Raw genomic sequence first — 15,925 nt, 5'->3', positions numbered from 1 at the left:
CAAACAGCTGACAGGACAGACTAAGATGACATTGGTTTAAACACCTCCTTAGGACAGRATTGGTAAATTTCTCCATGTTTCATCTTCCCTGTTCGACCAGGAAAAATCATCACTTTCTACTTTCTATCCTTTACTTCCACTTACACAGAAAATTCTTCCAGACAGAGGTCATCACTCACAGTATATACAAGCAAGTGCTCAGTACAATAGAGACCTAAAGTTAATGGGTGTTTCTTTCTTCTGCTGGAAACCAAACACCACTCTCTTACTTTCCACCAGAAAGTCCTTACTGCATTACTTCTCATGCTTACTTGCAACCAGCAAGCTTCTGCATTAACACAGCAATATCTATTACACAGAATCAGCAAGCAGCTGTTCAGAAATAACTGCTAATCTTCTTAAAAGTGATCTCCCTTGAAATGAGATACAAACCAAATCCTCAAAAATCACAGCGAAAAATATTAAGAAACTCACCCTATTATACGGAGTAGGACAAAGGCCACTGGTTCCTGCGGATAAATCTTCCTCATCCTCTTCCATTTCTTCATTCTGGGGTGAATCATCTATTTCAGGAGACTTTGATTTAGAAGCACCTGACCCAGGCAGCGAAAACAAGTCTTTCTTTGAAGCCTTTGGAGAAACACTAGTTTTCAGTGGCTTCTTCATATTTCCAGGCATCTTCCCTAAGAGTCCATGAGAAGGTGGTGATCTTCCTGATCCTGAGGATCCTTGCCCAGCTGTTTGAAGTGACTTATGTTTATTGAACTCTGCTACAAAGCCGGGTCCCAAACTTTTCACTACTGCCTCCAAAGCTGCCTTTTTGTCTGTGAGGGGAAGGAGAAAAAAAAATGGTTTTTGCTGTTCAGTTTTCTACAATTTCAGATTTGTTATCACTACTTATTCCTGACTCGGTCAGAAGACTGCAAGTGAGAGAGCCTTCAGCATGCTCTAGCAGAGATCGCCTACAAAGAATAAGCCTCTGTACTATTTCTGTTGTGTCATTCTGCAATTTGACATCTCTAGCAAGACCAACATGACACTGGCAATAACATCTACAAAAATTCTGAGGGTCAAAAGAAAGACTGATAGTTTAATTCTGCACGTAAGGGAAACCACTTTCACTATATCTATTCTATCTAGGTATGCATACATATGTACATGTAAGAACATTCTCTTTTATTTTTTAGGCTAATCATAAAATAAAATTTAAAAAAAATCAATATAACTGGATTTGGGAGTGATCTGTTGCACAACTCTACCTGATACCCCCTTCYCATTTTTACAGCCAGCCACTGAGAACTACTTTTTGGGTATTGTTATCCAGGTAGAAAAAAGAGAATGAGATGAGCCTACTTCACTTCTGAGAATGTCACAGAAACCAGTATCAAAAATTACTGAGGTTAAGATCTCTCGTCAACAGAGGCTGTTACCTTGTCATAAAAGAAGAGTCAATTAGTATGACACTTATGCAAGCTAATGATTTTTTTTGTTTGTTTCATTTCATTTTGTTTTAAATAGAAAGACCGAAACTCAGTGTTACTGAGCAGTAGTTGTCCAATTTGTCTTTTGCTTTTGCAGGATGGGAACTACATAAGCCCTATTCTTTTCTTGTGATCTCACAGTCATTCTCTCTCGCTGATTCTTTCACTTCTCAAAGAACATTAAGAATTCCAAGGTTACTTCAATCAGTTTGTCCACACTTGTACAGAGTGCATCACATCCAGAGAGCTGACCTGAAAACTTCTACCTTAAACAGTGCCCTTTTCTCAGTTCAATCCTTATTTTAGGCTACAATTTGAAACAGCTAATGTAGTTTTTATTSTGCTAACCACTTGCTGCTCCCAATGGACAAGCCAAGACACAACAAAAAAAGAAACAATCTTTCCAGGTTTTGACCTTCCTCTCATTACTGATACCTTGCAGTACTTACTACCTTGATGCCTCTTGCTAAATTCCACGTATTGTCCTGAAGACTGATGCTATTGTTTTAAATTATTCTTTCATGATAGGATACAGCTTTGATCCCCTGTACACTTTATTTTTAAAGGAGATCAATGGATCTCACAATTTACTGTTTAGTTATTGATTGTCTCTTCCTCTCAGTCTTCTACATTAGGGTAGATCATATTTTACCCTTAAGAAGATTTCTGAAATTGCCTGCCACTTCTCAATTTTTTACTTAGACTTCTCTCCTACAGAAGAGCTCAGTACCTCTCAGTTTTCTGAAATTATGCAAATGACAAAGCCACAAACACAGCTCAAACAGAAAATAATCAATTTCTAAAATTCCTCCTTTTTTCTCACTGGAATTGAAAAAGAAACAAAAACTCCAAACACCCTAGTATTTCATCCAAGAGACTGAGTGGAAAACGAATGACGCAGAACTGAGTTCGTACACGATTTCCTAGAACTACAAATATTTTTCCATTACATGTCTTACATATTTTCAAACTGGATGTAGTAAGCTGAAATGAGGGTAAGAAAATGGTGCAAAACAACTGCTACAAAGATGTTGCACTGAAAGTCTTTCGGGTACTGTCCCTTTATCTCAGCTAAATTATTTATGATCCATTCATGGGCCCTCTGTAAATTCCACTTCAATTCAATGCAGTTTCTATACAGTGCACTATTCCCCCCCATCTATACTGCAGCTGCAAAATTGCTTTTTTCATGCTGAAGGATGAAGAATCTCCAAATGTATTCAACTGATGATTATCCTTACTAGCTCAAAAGCTGAGCAGAAATAGGAAAGGTGCTTGCTCAGCAGTTATTTGACACTATTTAACAATTGCTGACACTAGGTGAGGAAGACTTCAGATCTTTTAGAGTACCTGTTTTCTTCCAAGCTTAAGTCTCACAAAGCAACAACAGGGAAAGCTATTTTAAAATACATTTTAAATTCACATTTAAACACATTTTAAATACATCTCCTCCTCACCTGGAGATCGGGTGGTCCTCCTTGACGACCAATCATTACTGGAAGACCTCTGAGGTCGAGGACTTGTTCTCAGTGGATTCCGTGATCGCTGTGGTGACCTTGACCTGTGTCTAGGGCTAAGTCGGCGCACCTGTCTYGGGCTTCGACTTCTTGGCCGTGTTGGCCTGAAACGGCCAGGGCTCCTAGACCTCGACCGTGATCGACGAAGAACATAGCCAGAACCCGCAACTCTAGAACGTCTAGGACTGGGACTAGCAGAGTTGGAACGGCGCTTTGGGGTCTGATTTTCTTTTCGGTCACCAGCATTTCTAATAGAATAAAGGCATATAATGAATTTCAACATGGCAGCAAGATTGAGTCTGTGAAAACAGACTTTCTACCAAAAAAACAAAACAAAACAAAAACACAATCAGCAAAGCATTCAGACACTTCTTTGTTAACAAGTATACTTTAAATACCAGTAAGATGCTTACTATAGAAATTTAAGATAGGTAGACAACACTAAAAAAGAAACGAGTGGGAGACAAAAACCTACACAGAACAAGACAAAGATAATTCTGGTGTTACAAGTTGCAGTGCCATAAAAATGCATAGGAAAAGGAAAAAAAGACACATGACATTGAGAAACGAACTAAGATAACTTCCTTGGTTCTTCCTAATTTAACTTGAAAGTAAAAAAAACCTTGAGACAAGATCTCCATATGATTAATCCAGATTGAAGGAGAGATTTGAAAGGAATGACGTAACTGTGCATGCATCACACATTTACAGTGCCAGCAGTTGTGAAATTGGTAAAGAACATGTAAAAGAAATAATGTGGAAGAGATCCACAGGAGAAACAGTCACTGTCAGAGATATGGGAAGTAGTCAAACAGCAAAACCCTGACAGGACAGATCACAGGGATAAAGGAGAGAAAGGAAAAGGTCAAAGATGCATAGAGTATATGCTTATATATCCATTTTTGATGAGCTAGTCACATGACAGGCCAGTATGTTACATTCAAGCATTTGCCCAGTTTCTCAGCCCATGCTGAATTCTGTGATACCAAAGATATACTACCCCAGTAATCAAAACTGGCTACAGTAAACACAGCACCTCAGAGGTGCTAAAACCAGAAGCAGCCACTGATGCAACAGGCCCTTCAGCATGATGCAGAAAGTAGAACTGCACTAGCAATTTCTGTAGAAAAACTAACAGAAATACAAGGAAAAAAACAACTTGGCACACATGCCCAGCACAGCTGGACTTACTAGGAAGACAGTAAGMTGGACAACTGAAAACTGCAAATCTTCTAACACAACATGAAAGAGCAGTTTACTTTTCAACTGAAAAGCATTTAAGTTTGTGAAAGGTAATCTATACAGGAACACAAGAGCATCAGCACTCAATGAATCACCAGATCCAGTCTTACTATTACTGCTCAAGACCTTGAACAGACAAAGTTGCTTTTAGATGATAWAAGTTAAGGAGACAGGACCAACAACCTGCAGATTGGTGAAGGGGATGACAAGCAACTGAGGCAGCAGCTACCCAACCTTTTTGGCAAACACAGCTGCAGCTAGCTGAGGACAGATGAACAACCTCCAGTTCTTCTAAATGATGCTCCTACCTGCCCCACACAGCAAGACTTCCCAATGTTATTTAATTAGCAAGGTTCAAATATTATTTAAAATCCACATAAATCTCATTACTCTTGTGTCCAACTCTACATTGAAAATGTTTTGCATCAACAAACCATAGCTATTTTTAAAAAATAAAACATTATCAAAAGAACCRTACAGCAGCAGTTAGCGGAGTGGACACAGTGCAAAGTAAGTTCATCGACCTTACCCTGAGAGCACGGCCAGCAACTGTGACAGCCTACAGGAAGATATACTCTAAGTCTCCCATCTGGAGACATGTTGTCATCACAGAAGGATTCAAGAAAGCACCACCCTAAAAAACAACTCTTGCCCCACCTGCAAGCACACAAGATCAACTACTCACAAAAAAGCAGCATTAAACTTGTCCAGTTAGTGCTARGTTACTCTAGCTAAGAGCAGTTTTCTTTATCCACGTTCTTTATAATATCAGCAGCACTCAACATTTTGCAGCAATCTCATTTTGAGGTTTTAAAATATAATTTTCTCTTTATGAAACATTCAAAAGTTATTCTTTGTTTAGTAACTTAGCAGGACTTGGTATGCACTCTGCAATTTAACCTGACCTACATTTTGATCATCTTAACACATCTTCAAACATCCAAGTAAGTTTCCCAGGAAATATRTCAAATTAATTAATGGGAGGTCACAGGACAATTCAGGAAAAATGAAAACTACCATTCCTATTTGTATGCAAGTTAAAACACATACAAATATTGAACCAGTAAAACAATCCAATCTTGCTGAGATTCTAGTAGAATTAGTCCACACACTGTTTTCAAAAACAATTGTAAATAGCATAGTTTAAGGACAGAAGAGACACGAGTTCATCAAATCCAGTGGTTTTCAATTTGTGATCACATAACTTCCCGAGGGATCTGCACAATGTTCTAAAGAGTCTGTGAAAAAAACTAGGACAAGCAACCCTAACGTCAAAAAAAGTTTCAGTTGCTAACTGAATACCACTGGAAAAAAGCCTATTAGAATCAGAAACCACTCAAGTAGTTTGATCACTGATCTGAAATAGGTCACAATCTCTCTCAGTCACTATACCGTGTCCAACAACTTGTGACTAACTGAAGCATGGTTCTGAGAAAGACTCGGGGCAAGACTGTTGACAATATCACTCTTCTGACTCTCCTACAGTTTATTCTCATTTTAGACACCATGACACCCTTATTTTTTGAAGGCCTTAGGACAAAAAAAGCACAGAGATCCCATGCAATTTTACAATGAAAATACGATACCACTAGTAAAGCTTATCAGCAAGTAAAATAAGAAAAATATTTACACTATTTACCCCATGTTTGTAGTAACATCAGATTTAAAATAACGTGTAATCAAAAAGCAGTTACCTCTTTGAAGAGTGAGACTCAGGATTCCAATCAGGATATCTGTTAAATGTTAAAAATATGACTGTCAATTAAAAAGCTAAATTTGCCACTCGAGTACATTTTTGGTTTACATGCAGTAGCTTTTACAGATAAATGCTCCCACTCAGGGCTCCAGAAGCATCAAGTGTCAGTTCACCTTTTACCCTAATGGTCTAAAGCAAGTTAACAATAGCACTCAGATACAGATAATCCTAATTAAGGAAATCTGACAACAAATATGCTTCTACAGACTATGTGCATGCAAAAAACACTTTTTACACTAAGTGAACTTTTTAAATTCCTTACTGTTGACGTAACTGACGGCAGCTTTCAATGTGAGGAGGAGTGTTCTGATGCAGAATCCAGTCCTAATTGGAGAAAAGACATCCACAGAAGTTTGATTAGTGTGTAAAGTGTAGCATGTGACCAAAATTCGTAGTGAAGCATTTTTGTACTTTATCTGCCATCGCTAGCAATTTTTATCTAGCGTGACCTGATGTTGAGTCCAGATTCACACTTGAAATTTTTATTACTATTCTTAATAATTACTATTATTATTACTATTCTTAATGATTATGGTAGGCTGTTAAATATGTATGAAATAAAGTGGAAATATATCACATTAAACCAATCTGCTACTTCAATGAACACAGCACATGATTCAYCATACATATCATCACTACATGTTATCACCATATTTCTAAAATACAAAAAGTAGATTCGATAGAGGTATAYTTTTTTWAAAAAAAAGCTATTAGCMATTTTCAGATTGGCAGATTATATGAATACATACATAGTAAATAAAGCTGAATAAATCAAGGTTGAAAGAGAACCAAAACACAGTATCTTCCAATCAAAAAATCACTGCTACAAAGGCATAAACATTCATGCCTTAAACTCGAGAACAATCATCCCTAATACTATGTTCCAACCAAAGATCAGCAAGAAAACATTTGATGAAACCTTTAGTTTTCACTCCCCATGAATTTATGTATAGGAAGAACATTAACAAAACTTTAATTTGGGGAGCATCTGATGGGTTAAGTGTTAATCCAAACCAGAAGTACCATGCAAGCCCYCAATCTTGAAGGTGACTTATGCACAGCTTTAACTGTAAACACACAATTTGTCCCCACTACAATCAATATTAAATATCCTTAAAAAAAAACAAAAACAAAACCTACCTGCTTTAATACTTTAAAGCAGACATTAATAGATGAACAATGTAACTGACAGGCAAGGCTTTATAAAATAATTTTGTGTTGTGAAATTATGTATGATTCTTTCTAAGCATATGCTCGCCTATAAAAGATTACAAAATGTGTAGCTGGCAGAATCAAACTTATTTACTGAAAAAAATGCTGAACATATTGGTTCAAAGAAATGCTTGTGATGGCCTACTCAAAGCTTGAGACAGAAAATTTGATTTAACTAGACCAGAGTCAATTTTCTGCACTGCAGCAGCACAGAATGCTTAATGAAAACAGCTGTTTCTTGTGCTCACACTACCATCATACCAACCTTAAAACCTGAACTACAAGACAGCTACCAAAACTATTTTACTCGAAGAAGCAGAAAACATAGTGTTTAAACAACTTAAAATATGTTTTAAACACAAAACTTGCTATCTTTTCCTGAAGATACAGATAACACTAACCAAACTCAGGACAACACTGACAAAAATTGACTAATTGTGTTCATTAAAACATTCTAATTGTTCAAACACAGGGAACTGACGGTCGGAAAGCCCTTTGCATTAGTCTCACTAGTTTTACCAAAGCAAATTAAGGATTTATTTAGAGCACACTGACAAAACAACTCGCAAGCTTTCAGACAATACAGCTAATACAGTAGCTATACAGTAAATACACAGCATGCACACAASTAAAGAGCAAGCAATTCACCATTATCAGCTGTTTTTCTAATAACATGCCATTATCGAGTAACCTTGTATCCCATTAAGAATGCAATTTATCTAGTTTTATAAGGGAAAAAGAAAAACAATTACTCAATGGATTAAACAGATTAGTTTGTGGAAATGAAAGGAAAGAGGCCTCAAATATACCACTTCCATGGTCCAAACTGAAGAAAGCACACACAGTTTCAGAGAGGGCTTTTGGAGGCCATTTTGATTCCAAGTGTCTTTTATAGCTCGCAGTCCAACAYGCATTAACTAGATTGGCAGGCCTACAAAGAGATATTCTCCTCCTAACAAAAACAACATTCTTCACTTCTTCAAGTCTTCGTTATGCCAATGCTCTCTTGTATTTCATATAATTACAGGAGTCTCAATTTATGCGTATTCCTTCTCTTTTGATTCATTCTTTGCCTTTCTCAGTCTTCAGGAATATTCCTCTCTCTTTGGCATGTTGGGCCCCACCATAAGGATCCTTCCCYAAAGGAAAGGATCCTTTCCCAGCAACAGCACTCAAAAGCACACTCAAAAAGTGAGCTTGTAGCCAGTTTCTTATAGCAGCAGCACTGCTGCACAACAAACCAATGCCATCGAAGGACTAGCAATTTTATCACTGTATTATCTAATTCTGCGTGACTGGCAATTCTCTTATTATTTCTGCCAGCCCAGCTGGATCACTATTGAAAATCTTCTGAAGCAGAAGTCGACAGAGAATAATGAAAACCTTCATAGCCTCCAAACTCAAGTCTTCTGCCAATAGTAAAATAACAGTAATGCAAAGGGAATAGTATCTGACTTCATTGGTATTAGTTTCACAGCAAGATATCGTATAGGAAAAACTAGGAGTAAAACAAATTAGAATCATGTTTTGTTTCCTTCAGCAATGGAATCACAAATCTTTTTGTGGGAAACAGTGAGTCCACATGACTTTATACTGCTCAAAGGCCGAGAAGGTCTGGCCCTCTTTTAAACCCATTTCACTAAAATAACAAAAATCATGATACACAGTGTTCTAGTCATCAATAAGGAGCTTCTAGTAAGCATAATCCCTCACACTACTCACATTACAAATCTATTTTATTCTAGAAATGATGCATTTGAAGACAGAGAAACCGTACTTAATTATCCACATATAACCAGGATGTCAAGCTGAGAACAGAGCGCGTCTGTGTTCACAAAGTATTGATGGTTTTTGTAATAGAAAAGAACTTCTCAATCAGAAAAAATATGAATATATTTGAAAAAATATAACACTGAGTAGAGATTCCATTTAACTCAGGACAAAATAACTTTTCCCTGAAAAAAAAGGTTGCAGAATACAAATGCACAAATTTTGGATGAGAAAGAACACCTTCCAGATCAGTAAGTCATCTTAATGTCAAAAAGTTTTCCAATTCAAACATTAAAAAAAAAAGTTACTGCATACAACTACCCCTGACAAAGCCACAAAAAGCAAAGCGTTTCCTGGCATGAGATAAAAATAAACACAAATCTACTTGCACTATTCACATGTTTGATGCTGCTCCAGTAACAACCGGCTCTGGAGTTCATGATAATCATCATTTACCACCTAGCTACAAGATTTTAGAGAGCTATACCTTACGTTAGAGAGTTGACACTTGATTGCAGGACCCCAGATTACCAAGACTGAAGCTGTGCTGTTGATTCAGCATGCAGCACTTCTCTCAGTTCAGCTCTGAACAAAACCTTGGCACAATGCAAGAACAAACCAGGGTGCAAAGGGTATCTCCAAATAATCAAGGCTGTGGCCACCTACTACTAAGGATCTCATAAGCAGTTTTGGGGGAAAGAGAAATCAGTGTCTTTCTAAAGTCCATTACATGAAACAGCTACAGTATTCTTCATATTCTGTCCTAGAGTAAAAGGCTTTTATACAGCTGTTACGTTACCACATGTGAAATGCCATGCATTTCACAGGATGATTGTACCCATGCCTTACAAAAAGTTGCAAAGCTTAAAAAATATATTTTTTTTCAAAGATAGGCCTACAATAGACTATGCCATGCAGATGCAAGATACTACCTTTTGACTTCTGAACAGTGTATTATCAAAAAACTTCAAATTTATATAAATAGCAGTCAAAGGAGGTGTTCAGGATTCTTTCAGATTACAAAAGAACTAGAAAATATGTACATACTTAGCTGTATGACACTCAAAACAGAATATTAAGTTTTTATATATTGCAAAAATCTCAAGACCATCTTCAGCTTTGATTTCATCCAACCTCATTAATTAAGCAAAGTTAAATACTTAAAAAGAAAGACCTACAGGGACAGTCAACTGGATGCTTCTGGGAAGAGCAGAAGYATTTTTCACTCCAAAGCAAAACTGAGCCAGTGTTCCACTAAAGTTATGGGAAAGGTAAGCTGAAAAAGTAAGGGTAAAATATTTCAGATGTTGCAAATTCGAAGCTTCAGCCACTAATGGTCACGGAAGATCCAGAGGCAGACTCTCCAAAAGCAGGAGTTGAGTCCTCTATCCAGCCATAATTCTGTGATTTTATTAAAGTAACTTCAGTTACCATATTTGAATTCTCTTCCAAGAAGGTAGTGCAGCTTCTGCTTCCACCTTGGCAAGWAAACGGAATTCTAGATGAATTTATAATTCTGTGCAAAACTGGATTATAGAAACCTACAAAAAAGACAGCTAATCACCATGAATAATCTGAACTTGAAATCTATCATTTTGACAACACTGGAACTTAAGTTTGTTGGATGTCCAATCTCTTCTGCAGTTAGACAAAGCAAAGATTTTCCTCATTTGACATCTCCATCCTCTTCATAGCTCATCATTCATTTTTGTCCTGAGCTAGCCTCCTCATYCATCTACTTTCTTTACAACTGTTTCAAGTCTTTCCAATTTGCCATGTTACAAAGGCAGTTGTTTATATCACAGCATTCTTAAAGTCCTTTTATAACTTGGCATGGCACACTAGAATTAATCCTGTCTAATCATTTTGATCTTAAAACAACTTTGAAGATCCAGTTCATCCACAAGTGTACCAGGATAGACCAAAGGTCCATCTAGCTTACTCAGCATTTCTTCTCCAACAGCATGCACCAGTGGACGGCTAGGGAAGAATATAACAAGGTAGAGACATGTCTCCAGAATACACTCCCAGTCTCCAATCGTCTGCTAATCAGGAACTTCTTGAGCCATCAAAGAGGTTTTGCATAGCCTTTGAAGGATTTTCTTCTTTGGGTTTGTCTAGTTATTTCCAAACTAAGATTCCATAACATTGTGACAAGTAGTTGCTAAGCTCTACATATNCTATCCACTCTCCTCATGTCATCCGTGATTTTACAGATTTCTCCTGCATCATTTCCCTGTAATTTCCTTCACAGTTTGCAGGTGCTCTTTCATAGGTTTCCATTTATAACACTTAGCAAAACTTTAAAGAGGAAAAAAAAATGCCTAGAACTTTAACCATGCAACTGAGACAAAGAGGACAGTAACTTTATAAATAAAGTCAAATTGTAAAAGTGAAAGCTAGAGGAGTTTTTCATTCCTTAGAACTCATAAATACACAAGACTAACACTTTCTGAAGAAACTTTATTCTTTGCAGATTAAAAAAAACAACCTAATTCTTCTGGTTATTTTGTAACACTGTCATCCAAATATGGCTTTTCCATGAAGCCTCAAGAAAGTCTGAATTGTCTACTCAGTAACAGGTGCACACGGAACAATAACAAAAAAAATAGTATTTGGATTAAAGTTAATATATGCCAGAGCTAGAAGCAGTCATGACAGGGAGGAAAGGTTGTATAGCTGCAATTAGATCAGATAGCCTGGAGCACACACGCTACACTGTAGTGATATTAGGACAAGAAGAAGCTATAGCCCTCAATCTCTCCACAAAAATTCATAGCTGTTTCTTCAATAAGTATTTTTAGTACAAATATTCACCTAATTTTAGAAAGCACCAGTAAGCAAGCTCCTGAATAATTCACACTTAAATAGACTAATTTCATAAAATACTTTGGAAAAATACATTAATACGAACCAAAGTTTGTCACCATATTYAATTTCAGATCTTTTTTTCTTATTTTCAACCAAATTTCCCTTTAAGTTCTCAACTCTGCCTCAAAAACTGCCCTTTTTCCTGGCCTGTACTGTAAACGTACTTAAGAAAAAGGTTTCTGAGTAGAAATACAAATGCAGCTGCCACTATYTTAACAATTCATTTTTTAATATAAATATATTATATTTATAATATGAATAGATTATGTGAATATATTACATGAATAGCATCTAAAAATCTTACATAATTTTTTCATATTGAGGGGAGTGGAAAAAGAAAAGACTCCCTCCAGGTTCTCCACATTTGCCAAAGGCTACTTTAAATTTAAATACATGAAAATAATAATGATTTTTTTTTTAAACTATATTCTCCTGTATTTTTGACATATCAAGCCTCRGTCTTTCAAGAAAAATCTAAAACTTTCAAAATGCTTTTCTCTTTGCCAACATTCACTAATTCCCTCCTTTTCTTTCTTCAAGAGTTGAATCTGTTATTTACTTCATAGCCAAAAACCTCACTCAGATGAATGAAAGCGCTTTGTGTATCCCTCACAGACAGTCTTTAGTCTCTAGAATAATCAACGTCACATAGATCACATTTGGAAGATTAATATTTTGCAGATAAATAGGCAGCTTTGTTTTAATGAAGACTTCACAGGAGTTGGGCTGAATACATGAAAATCCCGTCTACACTCGTAAGATTCAGTATAAAATTTTTGCACCCTTTTTRGTCACCCAAACAATGTTAGTATTTTACCTCACTAAGGGAGAGTTTGTTTCATCATTTTAAATCCAGTGCAGAAAATATGAATCAGTTTTCTTTAATATGAAAGATAAAAAATGAAAAAATGTGCATGGCACATTTGAAATAAAATTACAAAGAGAACAAGTTGTGCAGCAAAGTTACAAATATTTACTAGCATTGTTTCTAGTATTTAAAAACTTGTATGTAAGCACTCAAACGAGAGCACAGTAATCACMACTCATTTAATGCACAATAAAAAAATTAGTTCATAGAACACTGCAGAAGGTAAGATGCTGAGTACAAGTTTATGCAATAATCTTTGAAAGCCACTCACCTTCATATGAGTGCATTCAATGTTACACAGAGAACACATATGTGGAAATATTCTTGGAGATGTAGCATAGTAGTCATTCATCATCGAGGGAGTGGGCAATCTTTTTATCTTCTGGGCATCAGGCTGTGGAAACACTGGAAGCCAAGATGCTTTCACAATACCAAAAGGAGATTTAACTGGCCCTTCAGCCTGGGTCTGGAAGGGCTTCTGTCCTGCTACTGAGCCACTCTGCGTATTGGACTGGCTTGTCCCAGATTCATGCTGAATTCTTTCATGCTGGCTTACAGCTGCAAGAAGTTCAGCTGAAAAGGGTGGYTGGGTCAGAGGTGGCATTACATGTTGGGTCACAGACTGTTGGACAATAGGTGGCATAACAGGTGGCATCATAGGCTGTGCCAAGGGCGGCATTATAGGTGGCATCATAGGTGGTATGACAGGCGGTACCGCAGGCTGGGATACAGATTTCACCACTGGGAGTCCGGCAGGCGTCGCACACAATCCGGACACCTTCCCTGTAGTCTCGGATGGAAAAAATGACCGACTATTTGATGATTCATTCTGGAAACCCATCTGTTTTATTAATTCCTCAACTGGAAACACTGGATTACATGTCATACTAGACTGTGGGACGCCCATTGACACACTCTGATCTCGTTGGAAGTCTTCCCTGTTTTCTCCACTCGGTACTTCAGGATTATAGACACGCACTTCAAGAGGATCTTCAGTTGGTACTTCAGGATTATAAACACGTACTTCAAGAGGATCTTCAGTGTAACCATATTTGCTTGCGTGACCATAATCAATCACTTTACTCTTGACTGCTGCACCACTCGTACCAGCAATCACTTCTTTTCCTCGGCTCCGAGAATGTAAACCGGGTAACGGACGACCCATTTTACGAATTCTTATCTCTCTCAAGATTAGTGGCATGTTCTCAGGTGTTAACTGGTCATCTGGATAGCGACTAAGTTCTTCCAAATCTTCATTGGAGAGCCCAAAACTTGCTAAAATACTGGAAGCACTTTCTGTTGTATAGCGGTTCTGGACATTTGAATTCTGCTCTGTGATCCGTGCTGAAGCAGGTGGCTTTTGCCCAGTCGTCCCACCAGCTGAGCAGGGGCTACTATCCCAGCGACTTGTACGACCTTCTCCCTTTTGCTCTTGGTGTAGGTTTGATTTCTCTTTTACCTGCCTTGGATCAGTTCTGTGCTGAGTTACCTGAACATTTGTCCTCTGTGATCCTGTCCACTGAAACGTTTCCTGTCCTGAAAATCTCTGTGACATTCCTTGAGGTGTTCCAGGTGCAGGTTTTCTCTGAAGACCTGCCGTACCCCCTCCCCTAAAGGATCCTTGAGGTTTTGTGCTAGGTGGATTAGGTCCTCTCGGCCTCTGAGGTAAAGTTCCTCTAGGGCTAAACATTGCGATTTTCAGAAATGCCTGATTTAACAAAGCATAAGGAGGTGCAGAACTGTTTGTAGCAACTGAGGTCAATTGCTGRAGAGCCAACTGTGTCTTAATTTGTGCAAGCTGTAAAGGAGGAGGGCCCAACAGAAATGGGCTTGCAATGCCAAGGTTCAAGGAATTCACAAGTGGTGCGAAACTTTCCAAGAATAACACAAAGCTGAAAGTTAAAAGACAAGTATTAGATTATTTTATCTTTTCACCTACTTTACGTAGTGGATTCTACAGCCAGTGAGAAAAAAAATGTGAAGTCATAACATCATATTTCAATGACAGCTTTAAATGATACTTTTGAGTTCAAAATTATGTTCAACAAGACCATTTTCTTTTGCTGCATAAAATCTTATCCACTAGACAGTTTTACCAAACAAGTTCAATGTCACAGATAACTTATCTAGTTCTTGTATTTTTCTACAGTATTTTCTAAAAAAAATTTAGACTTATGTTCTTAGTGACAATACTGCTTGGATTTCTTTAAATTTAGAGCTATTTTATGAGCAGTAGACCAAACTTAAAAACATCTCCAAATATTTACGAAGTATGAATTACAAGTGAAAAATCAGTATRTAGAAAATCCAAAACATGTACACCTTGGATGTTAAGTCAGTGTGGAATCAATTTGAAGGCAGCAGATAAGTTTTCAGAACAGACACTCCCTAGATTATTCTCATGGGTAAGCTACTATATTCTGAAAGTATTCAAAGGGTGTGACAAATGGAAATTTTCTAGCCACAAAATTCAAATATCCATTTTCCAGCTGTTACAGGCAAGATCTTATAGAAACAACTTTAAATAGAAAGGTGCAAGATCATCTAAAAACTGAAACCATCCACGTTCAAGAATAAAACACGCACAATGGCAATAGAAACTACCATCTTTTATTTCAGGTGAAACCAGTTGGAACTCAGTCCTGTTAGGTGATAAAACAATGTATAGACACAGGTAGCAAAAAGGCAAAGCGATGCCCAGATTAACAAAACATGAAATACTACAGAGCTTCAGAAACATGTTCTTGGTGTAGACCTACAAACTTTATGTGCTCTTTCAAAGCAAGATACCTCACCTGCACAGTTCTGCCTGCATTTACAACACTCCAAAACTGCACAACCAGGGGGGTCAGAAGGACCCCAAGAAGTCCTTCATCCACACTCTTATCAGTTTGCAGCCTCCTGAAACTGGATAATCTGCTGGTTCTATTCTTTCTTACAATAATACATTAGGTTTCAATGAACTTTACTAGCAGATTTTCACTAAGTGTGATTAAAATACAGCTTGTAGACATTCCTAGTTGTTTTTAAGTTTGCATACTGTATTTCAGGAGCATTGAGGTTCGATGCTCGTTCAAATTGGCTCTAAAATTTTTTTTTTCAAGTAAATGGAGGTGCTTCTTTCATGTTTGTAATGTGTAAAGATTAAAGTTCTTGAGGACCACACTTTGAAAGATTACAAATAAACAGAGCTTGAAAACTTTCTGGG

The 15,925-nt window shown here is 37.3% G+C and overlaps 1 protein-coding gene across 3 annotated transcripts in view; it reads right to left on the bottom strand.

Moving 5' to 3' along the window:
• ZNF638 (zinc finger protein 638) overlaps positions 1-14,605 on the bottom strand; it is a 44,913-nt gene extending 30,308 nt beyond the window's left edge. For 2 of the 3 annotated variants that reach the window (XM_085308206.1, XM_085308207.1), the window contains exons 1-5: positions 12,989-14,504; positions 6,259-6,320; positions 5,935-5,973; positions 2,939-3,246; positions 475-824 (exon numbers count right to left, since the gene is read on the bottom strand). In XM_085308206.1, coding sequence (XP_085164332.1) covers positions 475-824; positions 2,939-3,246; positions 5,935-5,973; positions 6,259-6,320; positions 12,989-14,407 — 2,178 coding nt within the window. In that variant the 5' untranslated portion in view covers positions 14,408-14,504. Of the gene's footprint in view, positions 1-474; positions 825-2,938; positions 3,247-5,934; positions 5,974-6,258; positions 6,321-12,988 lie in introns of all 3 variants that reach the window. The other variant, XM_085308208.1, reaches the window with a different exon arrangement.
• Positions 14,606-15,925: the final 1,320 nt, after the last annotated feature.

Source organism: Rhea americana, unplaced genomic scaffold, assembly GCF_003343005.1.
Source record: "Rhea americana isolate MKP2758 unplaced genomic scaffold, rheAme1 scaffold_270, whole genome shotgun sequence".
Lineage (NCBI taxonomy): Eukaryota > Metazoa > Chordata > Aves > Rheiformes > Rheidae > Rhea > Rhea americana.
Note: the sequence above shows the minus strand (reverse complement) of the source record. Positions and strands in the feature narration are given on the sequence as shown.